A 26,643-nucleotide genomic window follows, 5' to 3' on the forward strand; every position below is an offset into this window, starting at 1 on the left:
ATTCATTAAACATTAATTTTGATTGAAAAAAATCAAATCAAACCAAACCAAACCGACTGCTCTTCTAAGTCACAAGCAAGAGATTGACACTAAAGGAAAAAAAAGAAAATATTTACATAGTTCCTTACAAATACTATTTCAAAGAAAATTTTTAATACTACAACAATATGAATATTCTTTTCATTGATTATATGTCAGATCAATTAGTGTTATACTAAAAATAATATGGATCTACCCATATTTTTATTTATAAAGATAAAATGATAATGAAAAAGAAATGAAATACAGTACCGTACTTGTGTAATTTTTTACCATTTTGTGGCCTCCCACAGATCGAGTTGGACAACTGTTGACGCTGCGGCGAACACACCGGCGAGAATCACGGCGGAGCTGCCTCTCTCCGCCGCGCCTTCCCCATGTGTTTTTCTCTCTCTTCGGCCTGAAACATTTGTATTAAATTAATAATTAATCTGTAATACGGAGTCTGGTGATCAGGCCACGCGTGGTCGTCCCGCGTGGCGTACAACCGCGTGTGTTTGGAAGGCAATTGCTGTGGTGGCGCGTAGGAATTGGGGCTGGTTTTATTTTTTGTTGTAATATGAACATTAATACAAAACCAGGTGTCGATCACATTAGACCGTGAAAATGAAACTTCACCTTATTAGTAATATTTCAAATGGAAAATAAATTAGTCTCCTTCAAGCTATTAAGATTCTCAGTATCTTGTTATTCATTCTGTTTCAAATTAATTTTCATTTATTTTGTTTTAGTCGGGCTAGTTTAAATGTTTCTATTTTGGTTAATGTGTATTCAAAATTTCATCCTTTTATATTCTAATACTCCTCTTCTCACATTTTGTTTTGTTAAATTGTAAATTTATGCCTTTAGATAGTTATTGCAACTTTTCTAAAAACTAACATGGGTGGGAGCAGTGTTTACCGAATGTCAGCTTACACGCACCTCAACTAATCTCACAACGCAACTGCCCGACCCTACAATATTTGGTGTTAGAAAATACATAATCTTTGAACCAATTCCCTTTTAATTAACCTAGTCCATTTGGACCAATGAACCACTCAAGATGGGTACTTTAGCTTTATGAACTTTGAAGGTTCTATTTCTGTTTAATCCTTAAATTTTAAAAAGTCTTTATTGCACCGCATTTAATTTTAGATTATTTTCTTTTTAGTCAAAATTTTTAATTAGTATTGTCAACGTATAAGTCTATTATATTAATTTTACACAATTTGTGATAGATAGCTAGAAAGATTAATGTGATATATGTTATATCAATATTTTGTTGATTCAAATTTCAATGACATAATTAAGCCATCTAAATTTTGAGGATTGTCCTCAAAAAGTTTAGTGATTAAATTATAATTTAATATATTCACTTTAATAGTTATCTTTCAAATTTTTGTATTTTTTTCAATAGAAATGATCAGCATTTTTATATTTAATCTTAATTTTTTGTATCCGGAGGATACCTCCAACTTCTACCAGGAGCGGAGAGTTCAAGCCCTCTAAATTTTAGTATCATTACCATATAATGTACTTAAAATTTTAAAATCTTATGTTAGCATACCAGCCCATCCTCTTAAACTCAAGTTCCCAAGTCTTGTACCTAAAAATTTGTACAAATCTCCCTAACAAAATTTCTAAATCCATCACTGACTTCTAAAAAAACAGTAAGGTGTTTTAATCTATACCCTAACTCATCTTGATAATTTAATCTTTTAACATAATAATTATTATTTTTTTAATAAATCTAACTTAACTTGGACATGTTGTAAGTAAATATTTGATACTGAAACTGAAACATGTTGCTTTTGGTATTCCAATTGGAACGTGGAAGGTGTAGATTAAAAACTATGACCAATCTTCGCAATCACAAGGTCATTAATAATTGAAACATGTTGTCGTTTATGGTGAACAATAAAAATTATACATGAAAAAAGGACCAGAATTAGTATTATAATTATAAAATAACAATGAATTTAAGTATCGAAAATGTTTTTAATTAAATAAATAGTTAATTAATCAAAACAAAACACCAAAATAGACCTCTATTTCATTAAAAACTCAAAACATAGGCTTAGAGAGGGACCCTTTTATTGCCATTTTCTTCGCTTCACGTGGGCCACTGCCAGCCCTCTCTCCCTCTCTCTCTCTCTCTCTCTCCCCCTGTTTCTCTCTCTAGCAGTGAAGCGTCAACCCCCGTTGCCCATATAAGTCTCTGCATCGAAGCCTAAAATTCAAACCCCTTTTTGGCAAATCTCTATCCAACAAACCCATATTTATAAATTTACCACCAAATCCAACGCCCACTGAACAAAATTTGCATTTCTTCTTCTCCCGTAAATTTTCCGGCAATGTGCGGCGGCGCTACTCCCCCACGGCGGCGGCTTCTGTCTTCTCTCTTGATTACGGCTTTCTTCATCTGGGTCGTGTTCTGCCACCGCCGCCACCAAGCCTCCGCCGCGAGAGCATTCCCGGAAAACCGAAATCGAGAGGAAATGGGCGATGCCGGCAAGGAGAAGCTCCTCCGGAAGTACTTCAATGGAAGAAATTTCACTTCAAAAGGGCTCCAAGACGACAAACGAACAGTCCCCAGCTGCCCTGATCCCCTCCACAACTAAACTAGTAAAATAATTCCTTTTTTTTTTTTGTTTTTGCTTTTTTGTTGTTGAATTTTTCTTTCTTTCTTTCTTCCCAAAATAGCCACGGTTTTTTCCCTCCCATTTTCCTACTCGTCCGTCGGGTGTGACTGACTGGGAAAAAACCGAGGGGTATTTGGGTACTTTTAAGTTGGGTTGGTGTAAACAAAAAATGGAGGGCTCATGATCTGTACAGAAAGTAGAAAATCTGAAATACCACTTTTGGAGGCCTTTGGCAGCGAAAGAAGAAGAAGAAGAAAGATGAAAGAAGAAGAAGAATGGCAGAGATATGTGATTTGCAATCAGAGAATCGTGTCTTTTTTTTATTTTATTAGAAAGAAAAGAGAGAGGGAGTACGTAAATTGTTTTTTTTTTTAATTGGGTTTTATAATTGATGTACATTTTTTGTACGAGTAATTTTGTTTGTCCTCTGCTCTGCCATGGAAAAAGAAAAGGGAGGCCTTTTGGGCAGTGGTGTTGAAAGTTGCTTTTGGTGGTTTCCCAGCTATAATCTCTGTTCTTTTGCTTTAGTGGCTTTCAATAATTTTGGAACCACATTGTCAGATTTTTCAGTTCACTTTTTTTTTTAATCTCTTACACAAATTATTGAACTATAATTTCGATTATAGTTCAGTTGGGTTGGGATGAGATGGTTATAATCTTTTGCTTTAACGTTTTAATTTAATCTCTAGTTATTGAATGTTGTGATGATAAAAAACAAAAAAAGGGAAATTTTATGTTGGTACAAGGATTTTGATTTTAGATATCATGCAGGTTTATATGTAAACCTTCATTGCTCTGTAATTTACAATTGAACGAATAGTGAGATGTTTTCTAAGAGCCAATACGAGGTAGGGATTAAGGTTTATAAAGATTGTCAATCCCTCTCTCCCGTTATACTAAAAATAAAATTTTATTTGTTCTCAAAATTGTTTTTTATTTTTAGAAATTTACCTAGAGTTTCAAATGTATTTCAAAGAGTGAAAAGCTAAGGACTCTTTTGCGGTCATTTTGTTTTGTTTTGTTTTGTTTTATTATGATTATTATGCTTGATTATCATCGTAGGATGGTTCAAATGGTTAATGAACACCAGTGACCAATGTAAATAGTAAAGGACTCAGAGAGAATTAGTTCAAATCATGGTAGTCATCTATCTATGAGTTTCCTTGTCAATTAAAGTATGTTGTCGTAGATATGTTTGAGGTTTTTGCCGGCTTAGAATAAGTTAAATATATATTTTAGCGCTAAGATGTTTCAAATAAATACCTATTTGCATAACTTTTTTTAAACACTATTGAAAGGTTTTACTTTATTATTTGCGTCATTTTTCAATTATATCTCCTTAGTTAATATTAAAATATGTAATGATAAGTTTACGTGATATGATACTTAAAAGATGAATTTGACATACCTTTTTAGTTAAATATATTTTATAATATACTTTTAATTTTGTATCTAGATACATTCTTTTAAAAGTGTGTTTAGTAACAAGTTTACTTTGTTGCAGGGATTCAAAAGTGATTTTACTAATCACAAATAGTTTGTTTGGAAATAATTTTAGAACGACTGATTTTAACTAAAGAGTTTTAATGATAATTTATCATTGATTTTGTGGAAGTGATTTTTATATAATTATTTTAATATTTGGTTACAATTTTTCAAGTGATTTTGAATTATTAATATTTGAAGTTTAAAGCGATAATTTGACAAAAGTTTTAAAGAGAGAAAAGTTAGGAACAAAAATCTCAGAGAGAGAAATTTTAGAGGGTGAGAGACAAAAATTTGAGAGAGATGAATATAGTGAGGTGGAACTAAAATTTTAGTCAGTGAGAATAAAAAAATTAAAGATAAATAAAATTAGAGAGTGAACAAAATTTTAGGCAAAAAAATCTCAAAATTTAAGGTAAAAATAAGGTGAAATAGAAAGACAAATTAACTATCATTTTAAAAACTAATTTCTTATTAAATTTTTGACCAAACATCACATGAGAATCACTTCTTCAGTCATTGATGATGAATCACTTAAATTGATTTTGAATTTTTTCAAAATCACTTGAGAATTATTGTCAAACATATTATTTTAAAATGATAGTGATTCTGACATTTGTAAAAGTTATTGTAGCTATGTTAAAATCATTACCAAACACATCCTTATTTATCCTTACTATATACTTTGGAGTTATTTTAGGTCAATCACTTTAAAGACACTTTTTAGATAATCATCTATTTCAAAAAATAACAATAATAATAATAACAACAAATAAATCAATCTGACATTTTAAAAATGCTTTACTTTTTAAATGTGGAGTACGAATTAGAAATTTCCTCTAAGAAGTGGTATAATTTCTCATGAATTTCTACTAACTCACTAAGTATCATGTCAGGTAAATTTATTATTGGTCAATTTTAACATTTGCCAACAAAAAAATGTATCATTACAAAATATTGAAACATAAGGTTATAAACTGTTATAGAGAACGAAAACGACCCGAAACGAGACAAGAGTTTGAAGCCCGAGATCATCAACTAGGGGAGACCGGCCCGTGACATAAAGGACCGGCCCATGACAAAAGACGACATGGCGCCGACCCCACCTCGGCGCCGAGGCACCAGCTTCTCATCTTAGCCTTCAGGCCAAGGTACAATTCGACTTCCTCCGCTCGGATCTAACGTCAACGGGTTAAACACACCTGTTCGGGGCCGAGTCCAACATCCCCCTAGTCTGTTGATTAACAATTGTTGGGGCTTGCAACTCCGAATTAGAACTCGACTAACAGAAGGTTCTGGAACCACCCTCGCTGCTATAAGTAGCAGCGCAGACTAACCCTAAGGAGGCAAGTAACTTACTTGAAACTCACTATTTCTCAAGCTCCCCTTTGCTAACTTAGACATCAGAGTTCGTGTGACTAAGGTCACACCGGTTTAGATCGGTTTGGTTTTGCAGGTATCAGTTCCCGTATCATCGAGTTAGGTGTGTGCGAGGAGGAAAACCGAAGGGTCGAAATCCACACATCAACAATTGGCGCCGTCTGTGGGGAACGATACATCAAAGCAAGCTTAGTCGAAACGAAATTCGATCCGAGGTGAAATCCTGATCTGAGGCATGTAGAGTGGAGCAAGACGACATGAATCCTAGTGAGAGCCAATAGTGTTACGAAAAGAAGAGCCTAAATGAAGCAGCCGACCACTCGGGTGAGGCGAGACCGAGCCCTGATCATCGACTTAATCCAACCACCCTTGACAAGGGAGAACCGGCTTCGAGCCTGAATGAAGCGACCGACCACTCGGGTGAGGCAAGACCGAGCCCTAGTCATCAACTTAATTCGACCACCCTTGACAGGGGAGAACCGGCTGAGGTAGAATCTGTCCCTCTGACAGCCGATGATCGACGAGTCAACATTGGAACCAAATTGGGGAAGGATGAGAGAGAGAACCTTATAAACTTCCTCAGAAGCAATGTTGACGTGTTCGCATGGTCACATGAGGACATGCCGGGAATCGATCGGGGAGTCATGGTACATCGACTCAACGTCGACGAGAGCTGTAAGCCCGTGAAACAGAAGCGTCGCGCGTTCAACCAAGAAAGGAATGAGATTATAGCTGAGCAGGTGGAAGAGCTACTGAAAGCAGGCTTCATTCGGGAAGTACATTATTCCAAGTGGATATCCAACATAGTACTGGTAAAAAAGCCAAATGGCAAACAGATAATGTGCATCGATTTCACAGACCTAAATAAGGCCTGTTAAAAGGATTCTTTTCCCTTGCCGTGAATAGATCAACTGGTTGATGCCACTGCAGGACATGAAAGATTGAGTTTCATGGACGCCTACTCCGGATATAATTAAATCAAGATGCATTTGTCAGATCAGGAGAAAACCTCTTTTGTCACGAGTCGAGGTTTGTATTGCTACACGGTGATGCCGTTCAGATTGAAGAATCCAGGTGCGACCTACCAACGAATGGTGAATTAGATGTTTGCAGCCTTAATCGGCAAAAACATGGAAGTCTACTTATACAAGTCAAAAGAACAAGCGACACGATGATGATTTGGCAGAAACATTCGATGTTTTGCGAAAGTACAAGATGAAGCTGAATCCTACCAAATGCATGTTTGGAGTGACCTCAGGCAAGTTCCTGGGATTTTTGGTACACCAAAGGGGAATCAAAGCCAATCCAGATAAGATCAAAGCTGTTCTGGAGATGGATCCATCCAGAAATCTAAAGTAACTACAGGGACTCAATGGAAGGACAGCAGCACTCAACAGATTTGTTAGTTGTTCAACTGACAAATGCCTGCCATTCTTCAAAATCCCGAGGAAGAAAGAACAATTTGAATGGACAGAAGAGTATGAGACTGCTTTTAAGGAGCTAAAACAATACCTAGAGACAACCCCACTCCTCTCAAAGTCGATTGTGGGTGATGAACTCTACTTATACTTAGCTGTATCCGACACTGCAGTGAGTTCCGCGTTGATAAAAGAAAAAGATGGACGACATTCTCCAATCTACTACACAAGCAAAGCAATGGTAGATGCAGAGCTTAGATACTCGCAAATGGAGAAATTGGCATTAGCACTGGTTACTTCGGCTCGAAGAGTACGTCCATATTTCCAAGCTCACAGAATAACTGTCTTCACCAACTTTTCCTTACGACAGATTTTGCAAAGGACAGACACTTCTGGGCGATTGGTGAAGTGGGATGTGGAGCTGAGCGAGTACGACATTCACTATAAGCCAAGAACTGCCATGAAAGGGCAGGCTGTGGCAGGGTTCATAACAGAATTAATACCAACAGAACCTCAAGTATATAGTATCGACCCACAATTGGTTGAGGAAGAGCAGCCTTGGACACTCTACGTAGATGGGTCCTCAAATTTTCTAGGATGCGGGGCATGACTTCTACTGGTCTCTCTAGATAGAGAGAGAGTCGAATATGCACTAAGGTTCAGTTTCCATGCATCCAACAACGAAGTCGAGTATGAAGCTCTGCTAGCTGGACTAAAAGTGGCCAGACACATTGGACTCAGGAACATACTGATACTCAGTGATTCATAACTGATTTTAGGTCAGATGAAAGAGGAGTTCCAGGCTAGAGAACAGCGAATGACAAAATACCTTTCTCAAATAAAAGACCAGCTTGACCACTTCTCAAAATATGAGATTCGACAAATTCCACGTAATCAAAACGTCAATGCAAATGCGTTAGCTTGACTGGCTGCAGCTTATGAAACCGACCTAGGAAGAACTGTACCAGTCGAGATTCTGCCCCAGCCAAGCATACAGGCTCAGGAAGCAATGGATATCGACGAACAAGGGCAACCAGAAGAAAGCTGGATGAGCTCTTTGATCAAATATTTGAGAGACGAGATCCTGCCTACTGAAAAGATAGAGACCCAGCAACTACAACTACGAACAGCCAGATATGTGCTTAAAGGCGACAATCTGTACAAGAGAGGCTACTCGTTACCGCTTATAAAATGTCTAGCACCCGACGAAGCTAACTACGTCATGAGAGAGATACATGAGGGTGTTTGTGGGAACCATTCTGGAGCACGGTCCCTAAGTCACAAGATAGTTTGACAAGGGTACTACTGGCCGACCATGCTAAATGACACAAAGCAATTCACTAAAAAATGCGACAAATGCCAATGGTTTGCAACAGTACCTAGGAAACCGCCAGAGCCTCTAACAAGCATAATGAGTCCTTGGCCCCTTGCTCAGTGGGGAATAGACCTAATAGAACCCCTCCCATTAGGAAAAGGCAAGACCAAATTGCAGTGGTGACAGTCGACTATTTTACTAAATGGACCGAAGCCAAAGCCCTAGCTACAATTACTGAGAAAAAGGCACCGACTTTATCTGGAAGAACATAATTTGCCGCTTTGGAATACCCTACACCATTATTAGTGATAATGGGAAGCAGTTTGACAATGTTGCATTTCAAGAATTTTGCAGGGAGTTGGGCATTAAGCACATCTGTTCCTCGTCAGCACATCTGCAAACTAATGGGCAGGTTGAAGCAGTCAACAAAATCATCAAAAGAACTCTGAATACTAGATTAGAAAAGCTTAAAGGGTTATGGGAAAAAGAACTTCCCAATGCATTATGGGCCTACAGAACAACACCTTGTACTTCGACGGGAGAAACACCGTTTTTGCTATCATTTGGCTCTGAAGCAGTAGTGCCAGTAGAAATTGGTCTCCCTTCCCCAAGGGTAGAGCAGTTCAGTCTACTCGACAACAATGAGTCCGTGCAGGTCAACCTTGGCCTATTAGAAGAGCATCGAGAAACAACACAACTACGGACGACTGAATACAAAAATCAAATAGCCCGATATTACAACTCGAAGGTTAAGAAACGTGACTTTAAAGAAGGTAATCTAGTGTTAAGAAAGATCATGCCTAATACCAAAGATTCAACTAGCGAGGTGTTCGGGCCAACATGGGAGGGCCCATACAAAGTCACTAAAGTGGTTCTAACATGCATTTATGCTTTAGAAGACCAACGGGAGAAGACCTTAGTACACCCATGGCACGCTCAGCATCTCAAAAGATACTACCACTAGTTCAACACATTGGTTTTAAACATTTTATGTTTTTCCATTATTTTGGCCAACTAAAGTTATTGTAACTAAATCTTCGACATGACGAACTTCCTAGTAATAAAGTCTCTGACATTCGACGTGATACTTGAGTTTTTATGTTCATTTTGAAATAAACTTCTCAAGCAGGGGGCCATGGGCATTATATGTAAATATCTACATATCTACGACCAATCAAGACACTCAAAATTGGGACAAATCTAGAAGCAAGCCAGAAAGGTAAAAAGCCAGTAACGGTTTAGTATGGTAAAAAATAAAGTAGAAAAATACAGGATATAAAACTATTTGGCATAAAAAGCCAAACAAGTTAGAAATCCAAAGGTTTCAACATTAGTTCTGTTAAAGTTAGATCCCAAGTCCAAAAATAAATGGTTTAAACTCAGATGAGAATAAAACCAGGCTCAGGAGACCTGATCATGACCATCGAAAATTGGAAAAACTTCCAATTCATGAGGTAGTATCGACAAGCTCAAGGCACAAAACCAGTAGTAGGAACCAAGCAGCTAAAATCCAAAATTGGATCAAAAGCTTTTGGTAGAAGCTCTGTGTGTTAGAAACCTTGACATAATTGGCCATTGATATACATACGAGTTAGGCTATGTTATAGAATGATCTCGTGGTAATGACAAGCGAGGTACTTTAAAAACAAATATCTTGACACAGTTATTCGTCTTATGCTTTGAGAATGAGGGCCATTGTTATAGAGAACAAAAACGACCAGTAACGAGACAAGAGTTTGAAGCCCGAGATCATCGACTAGGGGAGACTAGCCCATGACATAACGAACCAGCCCATGCCAAAAGAGTACCCAGCGCCGAGGCCAACACGATGCCTCGGTGCCGACCCCACCTGGGCATATTATGTTCGTCCAAATAAAGTTCCTAGGAATACTATGTCCGTCCATATAAAGTTCATGATCCAAACTTGGATATTGTGGCTAAAGGCTCTACCTCAGCATACTTCATGACATAGTCCACTGCAACCACAACATACATGGTATGTCCTTACCTATAAGGAATGTTCCAATAAGTTCGATCCCCCATTGTGAAAATGACCACAAACATTTTATGGGAGTGAGCAGCTCGGCAGATTGATGGATTGTGTTGACAAACCGCGGGCAGTTGTTGCAAAATTTGATAATCTGTTTTGCGTCCTCGTTCAAGCTCGGCTAATAATAGCCCTACCGCACGATTTTATCCACCAAGGAACTGGCCCCTGAATGGTTTCCATCAACCTCTTCGTGGATTTCTCTCATTACATAGTCCGATTCTTCCGGATCCAAACACCTTGGCAAAGGTAAAGGAGAAACCGCACTTGTAAAGTGTTCCTGCTTTGAGAATGTACTGAGTTGCTTTTCTGCAAAGTTTTCTTGCTTTTGTCCGATCTGTTGGTACATTGCATTGGATGCATTCCTTTACAGGATCCATTCAAGAAGCTGATTCAGCTTTTATGTCCATGAGGTGAGCTCCAATATGGACGGTGCATCAATAATTTCTGTTAGGACTGACTCGGCAGGGTCGATGTCATAGGCTGAGGCTAACTTACATAAAGTGTATGCATTAGTATTTTTTTGATATGGGTATCTACTTGATGAGGTATTCTTTAAACTGAGCAAGAAATACTCTCGTGTTACTCAGGTATTTCTCCATGTAGATATCATTGGTTTGATACTCCTCGGTAATCTAATTCACAATAAGTTAAGAATCACTATAGATTAGAATGCTGGTCGGTCCTAGTCCTTTAGCCATGCGCAATCTGACCAAAAGGGCTCATTCTTCTTCATTGTTCCAAGTGTGAAAATTGAAGAGCATAACGTATTCAAAGCACATCCCATCTGGTGCGTGCGAGCAAGAAAACACCTACCTCACACCCTTTATCATTAGAGGAACCATCAATGAACATATTCCACTGATAAAGAGCTTTAGGGTTCGAGCTTATGGGGGGTGTAAGTTCTACTATTAAGTTAACGCCAACCTGCCCCTTCAGTGCTATTCGTGGCTCAAAAGTGATATCATACTCACTGAGCCCTATTGCCCATTTCATTAGCTAACCAGATGTCCCAAGTTTATGGAAGATCTGTCTCAGATGGAGATTGGTTAGCATTGTCATTAGATGAGCTTGGAAGTAAGAACACAGACGCTAGGTTACAATAATGAGTGCTAGAGCCAACTTCTCTATTGAAGAATATCTGGACTCAGCTTCTGTCATGGTCTTGCTAATGTAGTATATAAGACTCTGGTGGCCATGGTCTTGCTTAATCAGAGTGAAGCTTACAAGAATCTTAGAGTCTACTAGGTATAAGAGGAGCTTGTCACCTGGAATGGGTTTGGCCAACAAAGCTTAAGTAACTTTTAAGTTGATTAGAGGCCTCTTGGAAATCAACCGTCCACTCAAATGAACCTTTCTTGCGCAGAATCTTGAAGAAAGACAAACACTTATAAGTAGACCTTGACAACAAAATGGTTGAGTGCAACTATTCTACAGTTCAAGCATTGAAGTTGCTTTAAATTCTTCGAGGCTTCCATGTCTAGAATAGCTTGGATCTTTTCAGGTTTAGCCTAAATTCTACGATGGTTCACCATGTGTCGGAAGAAACTTCAAACACACATTTTACTAGATTGAGATTCGTTTGAAATTCGCGTAAGACCTATAACGTTTCTGTAAGGTCGGCCAAGTGCGACCTTGACTACTTGCTCCTCACAAGCATGTCATCGAAATAGACTTCCATGTTGCGATCGAGCTGCTTGGCAAACATCTTGTTTACCATTCGCTGGTAGGTTGCATTCGCATTCCTAAGGCCAAATAGTATGACTTTGTAGCAATACAAACCTTGCTCAGTTATGAATGAGGTATGTTCTTGGTCTAGAACAAGCATTATAATCTTGTTGTAGCCAAAGTATGTATCCATGAAGGTCAAAAGCTCGTGCCCATGATGACATCTACAAGCTGTTCAATTCTCGAAAGTGGAAAACAATCTTTTGGGTATGCTTTGTGTAAGTTTGTATAGTCCACACATATTATCCATTTTCGATTAGATTTTTTTTACTAGCACTACGTTAGATAGCCATTGGGGTAGATAACTTTTTTTTATGTATTTAGCTTGGAACAATTTGTTAACTTCCTCAACAATTACATCACTCGTCTCTTTATTTATAAGTCTTCTATTTTGCTTGACAGGTCAGAATGATGAGTTGATGTTGAGGCAGTGCACCATGACCTTTGGATCCATGCTTTGCATATCTTCATTGGACCAAACAAAGACATAAATAAACTCGGAGGAAGTTGATGGCCCCTTAGCTCAGTGCTGATGCTGACCTACCTTGTAGGAGTAAGTAGGGGAACAAGCTCCAATTCCTCTACTGAAGTTTCATGGTTTGGTGCATATATAGTTTCTTCAAGGTTGGCCTTCTAAGTGCAACATAGATGACTGAGCCTTTGAGAGCAGCATCATAACACACACGTGAAGCTTTCTGCTCTCTTCGAATTATACCAGCTGCATCAGGAGTTGGATACTTTAGAACTTGATGCAATGTTGATGGAATAACCTACAGAGCATGGATAATAAAGAATATTGTATTGTAGGCCGAATTGACGTCTATGACCACAAACTCAGCAGCTTTGTGATATGCATGTCTTTTTGTCCAAGTTTGACAGAGAGCTCGATAAAACCTTCAGGGGAGACAGATTCACCTGCAAAGCCGACCAGAGGTGTCGACTCTTCTTAAGCTGGCCAAGGTCCATCCCAAGGCTACATAGGTTGTGAGAGACAAAATATTTGTTGAAGCCCCTCCATCGACCAAAGCTAGTCTGAGGTGGACATGGTTGACCATAGGCATGCAAATATGGTCCCTACTTTTTAAATAGTGCCCTATAGATGGTCTTTCCAATCCTGTCGACTCTAATACGACGCGCTTATTAGAGAATTATTGTCAATGACGTAAAGGCGTTTAAAGCCTCATTGTGTGGTAAGTGTACACCTCGTGCCGAGCTTCCTAGCAAGCTTCTTTCTTTTGTTTCCAGATTTGCCCCCACTCGGGCCTTCAAAAATGGTATTAATGTCCACAGGTCGGCCATCCTGACATGGAGAAGACCTCGAACGCTTGCGATCGTCCTTCTTCTCAAAAGAGTTGGAGCTGCTCTTCCTAACAAAATTCCTAATGCTTGATCACCATTCTTGGAATACCATCTCCTTTTATTTAGTTTGAAAAATATTTGAGCTGTGTGTTTGACTCTATTTGATGTTAGATCTATATTTCCACGTAGAGGGTAAATGCTTAACCTAACATTGCCTAAAAACATGGGTTTAAGGTCTGATTAAGCTGTGAGTATTAGAATCTAAATTTTCTGGAAGGAAACAATATCTACTTGGGCTACAGCAAGCAGTCGATGCTGGAGCATCTAGTGGTAGCAGTAGGCAAAAGAATCACTACCTCCCCCATTATTTTACTAATCAAGTCCATTCGTTCTTCTTTCAACAGTTGCAGTAGAATCTTTTAATTTCGATTTTTTTTAGTTTAGTGTAGTCTCGATACAAGTCTTGGTTGGATATTGTATTCTTTAAATTCTATTTGGAGTGTTTCAGTTGCAATGCTTGGTGATACAACCTTGTTTGCTTACTACAACCAACCTTGAGTGTACAGTTGCACTGAGTTTAACACGTGGTTGTTTCCATGCAACAATGGTAATAGAATAGATTTTTCATTTAGTAAGCTTAGGATGATTATACGTTAGTCGGTATAATAATTCATCTGAATATTTATCTGTTTTGGTATGAAAAACTTATCTCTATTTCTTTTATTCTGATTGTTATCTCTATAACAAATTCATAGATTTAAATTCTACAGAATAACTGTTTCACTAAAATGGTATGCTTTTTTATTTAATAACTATGGTGAAACTTTAAGAATCATAGTCATCAAATTGTATGGGAAAAACATTTGTTACTTTATAAATAGTTTTTACTTTTAATATAATTTTTATAAATATTAATATTAATATATGATTGAATAAAATAGAAACGTCATGTGCATGACATATGTTAAAAGACAAATACGTCATAGACATAATTTCATTAGACAATTAATCTATATGTACTTTTCTCTATTAACACTGCCGCCCATGAACTAGATTATTTGTTTGAAGAAATAGATGCTCACAAATATGGCTTAAGGACCACCCATCATAAGTTAATGGTGCCATGACCAAAGATGCTCTTATCCCTTATTTATTTATTTTGTTTCATTTTTAGCTTGTACTCAAAAAAAGGAAAAGAAGAAGAAGTTAAAAAGGAAAAGAATGAGAAGGTCACTATCAAATTCTCTGCGGTAATTAACCGCTATCTCTAGAATCATGAGTTTGAATCCTCCATCCCACTTATTGTACTAAAAAAGGGGAAAAAAATTTATGAGTCACAGTTCCACTTGTCAAATAAATACTTAGTTGATAGGTCACTTGAAAAGTAAGATGTTTTGTGCTTCTAAGTTTTAATAATTCTTATGCGTTGGTGTTGGTGGTAAGAGTAGAGTAATGGGCATTAGTTATATTTTTCCAGATGATGGATCTGTGTCCAGCTTCTTCAAAGGTGGAATGTATTTGAGCTCAATTCTGATAAACTTTTGCATAATTAAGGAGATGTTTAGGGCCAAAATCAACATGATAATAAAAGGTTTAGTGTGACAAAAATATTATTCTTTGAAGTAGGTTGTCTTTTACATAAAAATAGAACAATTAGTATCTTGTGATCACATAGAGACTCAGAAGTTTGAATCTACATCCTCACATTTTTTATGTAATACTGTTAAAGAAATTGAATTAATATATTGCCTTAGTATTAGAGTACAAAAAAAACTCAAATTTAAATTTAGAAAAAAAGATCGTTTGTACTACTATATTTAACTCACTTCAGCTTAGTTGAGTAGTAAAAACATATAAATCTTTTCCTGGAGACAGGAGGTTCAAATTTTTACCCCTCATATTTTGTACTAAAAATAGAGTCAACTTTAATCTTAGAAATTTAATTCCATCAAATTAATCTATGAATTTGAATAGACATTATAATTACTATCTTCTCAAATCTAATTAAAAAAATTTCTATGAACCAACCAATTAATCATATAAAATTCCATTAATAAATGTAACATATCAATTGTCCTAACCTAATCGAAAATATTATGACCTAGCTACAAAATAAACCAGATAAAAAATGCATAGATTTAGCGCAAAAAATAACTAAATTGTAGCAAGAATTGCCTACCCAGTGGGGGTGAAGTGTGAACATTAAAATCGAGAAAATCGAACCAAACAAAAGGCATCAATTTAAATTGGGTTCAATTTTTCCATTTTGGTTCTAAATTGTTATAAAATTGATTTTATCGGTTCCATTCGGTTGAAATTTTGTAAACCGAAAACAAAACAAAATCAAACCTAACCAAATATTGTTATCTACGGATGTTCATGGGGCGGGACGAGGACGGAAAAGGCTTCTCGGTCCCCCTCCCCATCCTCCATTTAATTCCCCATTCCCGCGGGAAATTCATGGAGATCGGGTCCCCGTGGAAATTTTTTTCCCATTTATTCTTTTAATTTTAAATTATTTTTCAATTAAACATTTAAGTCTTGAGAACCAGTGGGACAATCTCTACCTCTCATCTCCTTCTCAAGACTTAAAGTTTTTCAAGAAAATCAATGGAATTTAAAAAGGCTTCTACAAGAACTGCTTACATGAGTAATCTTCATATGGGTCATATCACCTATGGTTGCTCTGATGAATTCCAACTACGGGAACATCAAACTCCTCCTGTTGTTGCAAACAAAGTAATGATGCTGCAAGAAACAACTATTGAAAATGAGTTTCTTGTTAATCATAACCCCTTATTTGATTTTAATCCTGACATTGTCTCTGTTATGATGACTGATGCAAGCACTATAGATGAAAAAATGGCTGAAATGGAAAAGAAGCTCGCTGCATTGATGAAGACAGTGGAAGAAAGAGATTATGAAATTGCTTCCTTGAAGAATCAGATTGAAAACAGAAATTTTACTGAGTCGAATCAAACCCTTGCTATTAAGATAAATGACAAGGGAAAGACTATTGCTCAAGAAAATCAATCGCAATATTCCACTTCGATCGCTTCGCTGTCTGTTCAACAGCTCCAAGGTATGATCACGAACACGATCAGAGCGCAATACGGCGGACCTTCTCAAAGCTCCCTCTTGTATTCTAAGCCATATACTAAGAGGATTAATGATATGAGAATGCCTGCTGGATACCAACCTCCAAAATTCCAGCATTTCGATGGGAAGGGCAATCCCAAACAACATATTGCTCACTTCGTCGAAACTTGTGAGAATGATGGTACAAGAGGTGATCAGTTGGTCAAGCAGTTCGTCCGAACGTTAAAGGGAAACGCCTTTGACTGGTATACTAATCTCGAGCCTGAAACGATCGAGAGTTGGGAACAGCTTGAAAGAGAATTCCTAAATTGCTTTTACAGTACGAAGAGAACCGTCAGCATGATGGAGCTCACGAACTCCAAACAAAGAAAAGGCGAACCGGTTGTTGAATATATCAACCAATGGAGAGCTCTAGGTCTTGATTGTAAAGATAGGCTTACTGAACTATCCGCTGTCGAATTATGCACTCAAGGAATGCATTGGGAACTTCTTTACATCCTTCAAGGTATAAAACCTTGCACCTTTGAAGAGCTAACAACTCGTGCTCACGATATGGAGCTAAGCATTGCTAATCGAGGAAGTAAGGATTCTTTAGTGCTGGACTTAGAGAAAGAAAGCAAAAGTGTTGAGAAAACTTCAAATGAGTCTTTTGGTGTAAACACAATCTCGCCTAAGTTGTTTTCAATAATAAAAGGAAAGAGAATTGAGAAGCAAAAAGGAAATAAGAAAAGATGGCTAAGCTTGAAAAAAAGGCAAGAAAAAGTCTATCCTTTTCCTAATTCCGACATCCCTTATATGTTGGAACAATTACTGGAAACACGATTGATTGTACTTCCAGAGTGTATACAACCAGAACAAATGAGTAAAGTTGATGATCCCAAATATTGAAAGTACCACCGAGTTATCAGTCATCCAGTGGAAAAGTGTTTTGTCCTAAAAGAGCGTATCCTAAATTTAGCTCTAGAAGGAAAGATTGAGCTGGATTTCAATGAAATAGCTCAATCAAATCACGCTGCAGTAACAACAAATATAGGCAGCCAAACACCTCAAAGTCTATTCTACAATAAGGGGATAAACTTGATCCGATTTGGAACGTTGAAGCCTATATATGTTCGCTCTCAACAGAAGACTTCAAGAAATACCATTAAAGATGTTGTCAAATCTGTCAATCAGGGAGAAGAAAACTGGGCTACTGTGACTCGTCAGAAGAAACAAAAACAAAGTTTTGCTCAGAAGAAGTCATCTATGCTCAGCAAAGAGCATGAACACCAAGGAAAGAAGGATTCAAGGAAGCCTAAATCAGAGAGGAAATAAAATAAAGACTCCTTTCGACCCCAGATATCAGCGACCTTAAAAGAATTCTCCCCAAAAAAATTCTTCTATATCAAAAAAAAAAAAGAAAGAAAATCTTGCAAGTTCACATTACATAAATGTGGAACAAATTGACAACTCTAAAATAACTGAGCAAATGACTTCTGTATTCGATCGCATCAAACCTTTAGCTACTCGACCTTCAATCTTTCAGAGGATGAGTATGGCCACTACAAAAGAAGAAAGTCAATGTGTTACATACATCCCCACTTGATCTTCAGTATTTCAAAGGCTAAGCATGTCCACGTCAAAGAAAAATCAATCTTTGAAATCTGTTTTTAATCGTCTCAAAGTGTCAAACGATCAATACGAAAGAATGATGAAGACCGTGGAAGCAAAATCATCCGATGAAGTGAATGATGAGAAGAAAATTCACAGCATTGTTCCTTCACGTATGAAAAGAAAATTCTCCCTTATCATAAATACATAAGGTTCCTTAAAAGTAAAACAAAAGCTTTTCATCTCAACTAATCCTAAAAATGGAGGATATGGAAGTTGTGATGAAAATGACAGCATTTGAAATACAACACTCCTTATCGTAAAAGTTTAAACTACATGATACTCCTAGCCGGCATAAGTTTAAAAGGTGAACAGCAAAAAAAAAAAAAAAAATCTTGTATTTGAACTACGTTATGACTTGATCTTTTCCTAGGATACGTAGGCAGCTTAAAGAAATCTTTAAGTTCAGTCCAAGTTTTTATAAAAAAAACTTAAAAAAAATATGGCGACACCACAGTAACGCTGCAAAACGCAACCTTACCAAGAGTGACGATACGACGCTTAATCCTATTGAACGCTAGCTTTGTAGCAGAATGAAGGATGGTCACTGGGGGCATATACCATCAAATTAGGTTGTGCCCCTCATGATAAATGTCTTCCCTCAAACTTGATCTTTGCTTGATGGTTGGTGAAAATGTTGCAGCCGATTGATAGTTGGTGAAGATATTGCAGGCAATTAATCGTTAGCGAAGAAGTTGCAATCGCTTGATCCTTGGCAAATGAATTGTAACTGCTTGATCATTGGCAAATATATTGCAAGCTTGATCGTTGGAAAAGAATTTGCAGCTGCTTGATCATTGTCGGATATATTGCAAGCTTGATGGTTAGCGAAGATATTGCAGTCACTAGATCGTTGGCGAAGAAGTTGCAACCAATTTATTGCTGGCGAAGATGTTACAGACGCTTGATCGTTGACGAAGATATTGTAACTGATTGATCATTAGCGAATAAGCTGTAGCCGCATGATCGTTAGTAAAGAAATTGCAGCTTTGTGAAAAAAATTGTAGTTGCTCGATCGTTGGTGAAGAAATTGTAGCCGCCGAATGTTATCCCCATATAGGCGTCATATTTGAAAGAATGGTAACCGTGAGGGATACTTCACCAAATTAGGTGGCATTGTTCCACGAGTATGCATGAGTCGAATGATATCCCTATATAGGCATCATCCTTGTAAGGATGGTAACCGTGAGTATCCTTGGAGTATCCATGCTGCAAGAGAGAAAAACAAGCAAACAAAAATGAGAAAATAAAAATCAAGATGAAGACAAACCTTGATAATTAGGTGAAGAGTGAAAGTTTGATATCACAATTCCAATAGAAGAAGTGACAAAATAAAGTGGGCTCCTAACAAAAAAAAATTATTAGAATAATGCCGGGAGAAAAACTTTCAGTTAAAAATGGAATTTGAAAAACAAATTCAATGAAAAGTTAAAAAAAAATCGTTAAAAAAATAGAAAAATTTTAAAAGCCTCTTAGCCAGAGGTGTTTAAAAAAAGACATTAAAAAAAGAAAAGAGTTAAAAAAAAAACTTTGAAACAAGTTTTTTTTTTAACATAAAAAAGAGTTTTTAAAAGAAAAAGAACAAAACTTTGAAAAAAAAAGGTTAAAAGCCTCACTGCCATGCGGTAGGGAGGTATTTTTTTTAATAAATTAAAAATTAGTTTTTTTTTTTAAACTCCGTGCTATACAGGGACGTGTTATTTAAAAAAAAGTTTTTGAAAAGCCTCCCATGGAAAAAGTGAAAAAAATTTCGGCAAGTGTTTAAGGATTGAAAAATTCGCAGAAATAGAAAGGATAAATTTCTTACTCTTTGTCGATGGAATTAAGATGGACGAACAGAGGAGGGTAACCTCGATAATTCAAAGCTGCATAAAGAAGGGAAGAATGTGAATACTAGAAGCCAATAATTTAAGAGAAAAAAAAAGGTGAAGGAATTTTGCAGCCAACCTTTTCTGGACTTCTGTTGTGCTCCTACAAATGCACCTGAATGCTCAATTTATAGGCAAAAACTTGGGTTCAAATCAGAAGAATAATCGAAATCCCAATTCGTCCCAATTCGAATAGAATTCTTTTTCAAATTATGGTTGAGAATCTGATTTGATTCTTTAAATTATATTTGACCCAAATCAAATCCCTGCTCAAATATGATTTTCTTTTTCAACTTATGGTTGGAATTTGATTGAATTCTTAAATTTGACTCAAATCAAATTGAAATCTGATGGGATTTTAACTCAAATCAGTCCCAAATATGATTCTTCATTCAAATTCTAAATTTGATTGGATACTAAATTTAAATCCAAATTTTCAAATTCGTGTCAAATTTGAATCTGAATTATATTTCCAACTTTTAAGTTACGTTGGATAAATTCAAAAAAATTCAAATTTGAATCATAAATCCAGCGTTTAATTTAAAGTTGGATAAATTCAAAATTTTGAATTCATCCCAAATTTGAATTCAAATTATATTCCGACTTTTAAATTGGGTTGGATAAATCCCATATTTTCAGATTTGATCCAAAATATGAATTATATTCCAACTTTTAAATTACGTTGGATAAATTTCATGTTTTCAAATTTGATCCAAAATTCAAATTTGAACCATAAATCCAGCGTTTAATTTAAAGTTGGATAAATTCAAAAATGTTGAATTCATCCCAAATTTGAATTCGAATTATATTCCAATTTTTAAATTGGGTTCACAAACTTAGCCCAAAACCCAATTTACCATGAAATAAACTGGATTAATATTTAAATTTAAATAAATCCATTTAAAGAATAGCCCAAAATTACCCAAGCCAATGGCCCACCAAAGCCTATGGAAACCTCTATAAATAAAGGGGACCTCATTCATTTTGGAGGTTCAGAATTTTCAGAATTGAGAGAATTCACACCAAATTGAAGACTCTCTGAAGACTTGAAGATTCGAAGACCAACTTGAAGACTTGAAAACTTTCGAAGAAGAACATATAAATTCGATCCAAATTCAAGAACAAGCATCTCAATCTTCAAATCAAGTTCGAGAGAAAGAATCAGATGATAAAAGATTAGAGATTGAATCCACTATACAACACATACTACAAATATAAAAGTTCAATCCACGAAACTTAATTTCTCCGGAAATTTCGTGTGAATAACATTTTTCCTAAGAAAATTGTTAATTAATTAATTTATTTTCAACGATAAAAACTTTATTTATTTACCTTATCTAATCTTCTTCTGTATATTTGATGGGTAGAGAAAAAATGGTTTTATTAGTATAGGTAAGTATAGAAAGAATAATAAGATTTTTTAGTATTATATATATACATATATATATTTAAAAAATACGAAGTGGGGTGGGAACAGAGAACAGGACAGGGAATGCATTCTCCCTCATCGTACCCATTTAGTTGACGGGAAAAAATTTTCCCCATCCCCACCCATGGAGAATTAAACCGGGGATTTCCCACCCTATTTAGGTGGATCCCCGTAGAGAAAACGAACATCTCTATTGTTATTCTTATTATAATATTTTAACAAATAATCGTAACTAACAGCACAACAATCCACTTCCAACCAAGCCCACTTTTATTAAGCCTACACATAGCCCACTCATTAAACCCAACTCCCTCTTTTCTCTATTCATAATAAATGGATGAAAAAACAAGGGATTAGTACATAAATTGTTTATTTAGGAGTCCTAATTACATAAAAGGATTGAAAGGTCTAGAATTTACACTTTTGTCTAAAATAATTCCTAAAATAGATGGTACCCATAATAGAAATTACTAATATATTCATCTCAATATTAAATCATTAATAAAATATGAAATTGGTAAATAATTATTAAAATATATCAAATCCCTAAAATTAAGCTAATTCAAATTTCCAAAACTGAAATTTCTAAAAACCCATGATTTCGTAACCTCCTTCATCTCCGTCGATATCCTTCCACCGCTGCAACTGTACGGTTTTCTCTCTTGAAGCTTCTCATCGACGTTACTCAAGAGATTTCTCCGGCGGCTGCTTCTCCGTTCTTTGCAGAAGATTTCTCCGGCGGCCTCCGTCGCATTTCATAGGGCAACATCGTCGCGCTTCCTTCGTCTCCGGCAGCTACGTCGACTCCATTACACAGTAAGTTCTAATTTCATCTCTGGCCTCTGTCGCATGAGCAATCAAGTCCGTCAGTTTCGCTTATACCGTATTTTATGCTATATTTAGGTTTCGATTTTGCACAGAATTGAGGTATATAGTTCTTATTATATATGCTCAATTTAGGTTTCAATTTTGGACCGAATATGTTGCTCTCTAGTTCCCATTATCTCTTGCTATCTAGTTTTATCATTTATAATAGTTTATATTTTGAGTATATATAATATACTGATACTGATTACGATATATAATATATCTCTAGATTAAAGTATCTTCATATATACCAGTGAAACAATTCAAAGAATTAGAACCCAAGCATACGGACCAATTTCCATGGAAAAGGTATTGGGATATATAATATATCTCTAGTTTACAGAGGACTTTCGGTATTACATTGGTATATACGAGTATGTTTTTCTTTATTCGTTTGTTCTGAGTAACGTATATGTGGGGATATATAGTGTTTAGATAAGGATATATATTATATCTCAAGTTTATATATCTCGATATATATTGATGGTGATTTAAAGTTAAAAATCTATTGGATATATACCGTTACTGATTTACATTAATACATATGGATAAATTTTATATCTCAAAAGGTTTAGTCAATGTTATATCGGGTATATTGTATATTCAATATGTTATACTTTATACCATGTCTTATAGAACTTTATATTGGCTTTCAGATAGGATTGTTTCCCCTGTAATGAGCCTTTACAATTTTACATGTTTTAAGTAGATATATATTAGTTGAATTACGTTAACATGGTCAAGTGCAAAGGGCTACCAAAACAGAAGGAAAGAAGAATAAGTTATAGGTTACTTAACCAATCTTCCAGTAAGTCGAAAAAAGACCCTTTATATGTTAATCTTAGCTCAGAGGGTAAGCAATCATTTCGTTATATTATTTTCAATATCTATATAGGTTTTAAAAACATTGTATGTTTTAAATTGGGTTGCTCTTAGGAGAGCGCTGAGGAAGACACAAAAAAAAAGGATGCTCAGTCATTAAAGCCTACCTTCTACAAAGATTTGTTCGGTAATATGCCTCGTTATAAAAAGTACTCGCCAATAATCATTTTACTAGAACAAGATGAAAAGGTGAAGACGAAAGTTACTATATGTGATCCTATGGTTGAGTATCCAAATGAAGATGAAGTTGTTAGAACTCAAATTGTTTCTTTCATGGTAATACATATAGATATTCTTTATATTTAGGACATTTAATAAAGATTATATAGAAATTAATATGTTAAATTAAGGTACGTGTCGATCAATCTCTTATTGAGGAAATAACAGAAGAAGTAATGGTGGATAATGTGGAGGATCAAAGGGGGAAAAGGAAAGAGATAGAGGAATATGAGGTATATATTCTTTATATTTAGCACAATTAATCGTCATTATATGCATATTTAATATGTTATCTTCAGGTGCCTACCAATCAACCTCATATTGAGGAAATAACAGAAGAAGAAGTAATACTCGATAGTGTGGATCGAAGAGGGAAAGGGAAAAAGAGAGAGGAATATGAGGTATTAAAACCTTATTATTAGTATAATTTCTTTAACTAGTAGTATAATTTGAATTTGGAATAATGCAGGATGATGATATCCCAATAATTGAAAGGTTGAAAAAATTAAAAAATGGCGTGCCAGGATTTAAGGGGAAGAATAAAGAAGATGTTATGACAACCAAAACAGTGATGATGGTAATTATTTTTTTTCTTTTGGTAGTACATTTTTAAGTGAAATTGAGTATCTTAATCTTTATTGAATTACAGAATGTTAAAAAACCAAGACGCAAAGATAGAAGGAGAAAAGGGAAATATGATAAAGGTAATTTTATTGGTCAGAACAGGGTAGATGTGTATGAGGTATGTATTATATATCCATGTACTGTATTGTTATTATTCAATATATCATGTGCATATAATACATTTAGACTTATATCATGTTCAGGAGGCTCCATTGTTACTTCTGAGGGATAAGTGTTAAATGAAACCAAGCTTCAAATATATTCAAAATTAGAAGTGCTTGAGAATATTAAGGACGTACTTAAAAAAAACATCTAACAAAATTTAGAAATACGTGTTTTGGAAGCTTCTTAGATGTAAAGATAAAAAAATATCCACTACAACTAGTTAGCCACATAATTAGGAGACAATGCAGCCCTTGCCCAGGAGATGAAATTAATTTCAACTTTGAGAGCAAAGTGGTTCATTTTGGATTACAAGAATTTGAGGCTATTACTGGACTTAAATGTGATGAACTACTTTCTGTGGACTTCAAAAAACTGAGTGAGAGATTCTTGACTAAATATTTCAACAATTCAAGAATTCGTGTGAAGAGGGCAACAATAAGTACCTTGTTTAATTCAATGGATGTAGTGAAGAAGAAGGACATGGTTAAGATGGCACAATTATTTTTGTTGTCAAATTCTTGTTGGGAAAACAACGAGCAGTCGGAACTGAGGTGGAATATATCAAGCTCTTGATGACACCGAACAATTTGAGAACTACCCATGGGGGCATGTTTGCTATAACTCAACAATCGGCTCTATAAAGAAAGAGATTAAAAACCCTGATGCATCAGTTGTGGGACTCTCTGAAATGCCGTTAAAATTGGATATTTGGGCATACGAATGCATACCATTGCTTTGTTCAGCAGAAACAAAATATGCAAAGTACATATCGATTGATATACCACTAATGGTAAACTGAGAGGCTACATCACAACCGGAATGGTGGGATATAGCGATTAGAGTTTTCGAGAATGAGGAGGTATTATTTATTTCTTTGTTTTTAATAGCGATTAGTTTTATTTTCAATGTGTATATATATATATATATATATATATATATATATATATATATATATATATTGAAAACTATATTACTGATATGTTAATTTTAATGCAGTTTGAGTTTGAAAATATGTTCGAAGAAGATGAGAATGCACCGATTATAGGTAAAAAAGAGTTTTGGAGGAAGGTGAACCATCGAATAGGAATGAAAGCTATATAACTCCACTTTTTGAAGAGTTTAAAGAAATGGTGTTAAGTAGCCTCGATAACATGAATTGCAAAATCAATACACTATTTTCTAAGATTGAGAGTGTTAAACGACTGGTGAATGATAGATTAAATGTTATCAGAAAGGAAGATGAGGATGGTGATGGGAGTGCGGGTGGGAGGGATGGTAACAACGGTGGTAATGAGGGCGATGATAAATATGGAGAAAATTCGGAAGAAAATCAACCAAAGGACGATGGATCAAGGGACAATATAGCTACAACTAAAAGTGATAATGATGTAGATCGTACTAACGTGAGTATCTAAAATTAATGCATCATATATGTGTAAATTATGCTTAGTTTTCATAATCTGTGAAGGACATGTGTAATGTTATTTACTATGTTTTACATTTTGGAAGGAACTTGGAGTTAAAGAAAATGAAAGAGATTTAATGCCAGATGAGTTCGTATGCACAACATTTTTAAATGAGGTTGATAGGATAGAAGAGACCTGAAAAAAAAAAAGGTTTGCTTGTACTGTTTTGATAGTACTAATCTTGATTGATGGCTCATTGAACGATACTCTATACTGCTTTGTTATAATTTGATTCATGCAGGACAAGGAGAACATCGACCAAAATGATAATAATTCGGAGGGAGACATGTACATTCATGCTGTAAGTATTGGATTTATTGTTTCAGGATAACTAATATAATGTTTTGTCTAGTATGATCACTATATATGGATATAGTTGTATATAATATATAACATATTGAGAATTATATGTTGGTATATCCCTTTATCATTTGTCTGTGACCGTTGGATTGTGACGTCATTTAACCCAGGCCATGTTAGTATACAAACTCTTTAACTTCTCGTGCTTGTGTTGTCATCTGATTCCGCTAATTTTGATAAACCTTATTGCTTGTGCTTTGTTTGTTCTATAGCGACATCTAGTATATAATTATTGAAGTCTAGGAATCAAACTGCTGATGAATTCTCAATAGTGTCAACTGTTTCTTTTGATACAAAAAACTGAAGTTTGATAAAGCTAAACTCTTAAGCAAGATTGATGCCGATGTCTGTGGGGAGTGAGAAACTGAAATAACGTGTAATCAACATATTAATATAGGAATCAAGATTGATGCCATGTAACATCTTAACACAGGTTTTACTGCTGCCACCCAAGGATATTTGGCGTATGTGAGACTATATTTTATATGTAACATAAAGTTATATTAATGTGTAGTTGAGAGGAACAGGTCCGTTAAAAAAGGGGGGAATGGAGATATGAAGACATTAAAGAAAGATCATGAAGTATAACCATTGAGACGGCAAAACGTAGAGTGGTGATGCCTTCTAAGGTGAATAGATCATCGTACACTACAAAGTTCGGTCCAGCAGAAGATAGTAAATA

At 35.7% G+C, this 26,643-nt stretch overlaps 1 protein-coding gene across 1 annotated transcript; it reads left to right on the forward strand.

Moving 5' to 3' along the window:
• The first annotated feature begins 2,372 nt into the window (after positions 1 to 2,372).
• On the forward strand, positions 2,373 to 9,222 carry LOC148211971 (uncharacterized). Its single transcript, XM_088122967.1, has 7 exons — positions 2,373 to 2,551; positions 5,998 to 6,337; positions 6,663 to 6,803; positions 6,891 to 7,426; positions 7,723 to 7,745; positions 7,879 to 8,212; positions 8,613 to 9,222. The coding sequence occupies exons 1-7, from the start codon at positions 2,373 to 2,375 to the stop codon at positions 9,220 to 9,222; spliced, it is 2,163 nt and encodes a 720-aa protein (XP_087979093.1).
• Positions 9,223 to 26,643: the final 17,421 nt, after the last annotated feature.

Source organism: Momordica charantia (assembly GCF_013281855.1).
Source record: "Momordica charantia cultivar OHB3-1 chromosome 4 unlocalized genomic scaffold, Mcharantia_2.0 BLBB01000004.1, whole genome shotgun sequence".
Taxonomy (NCBI): Eukaryota; Viridiplantae; Streptophyta; class Magnoliopsida; order Cucurbitales; family Cucurbitaceae; genus Momordica; species Momordica charantia.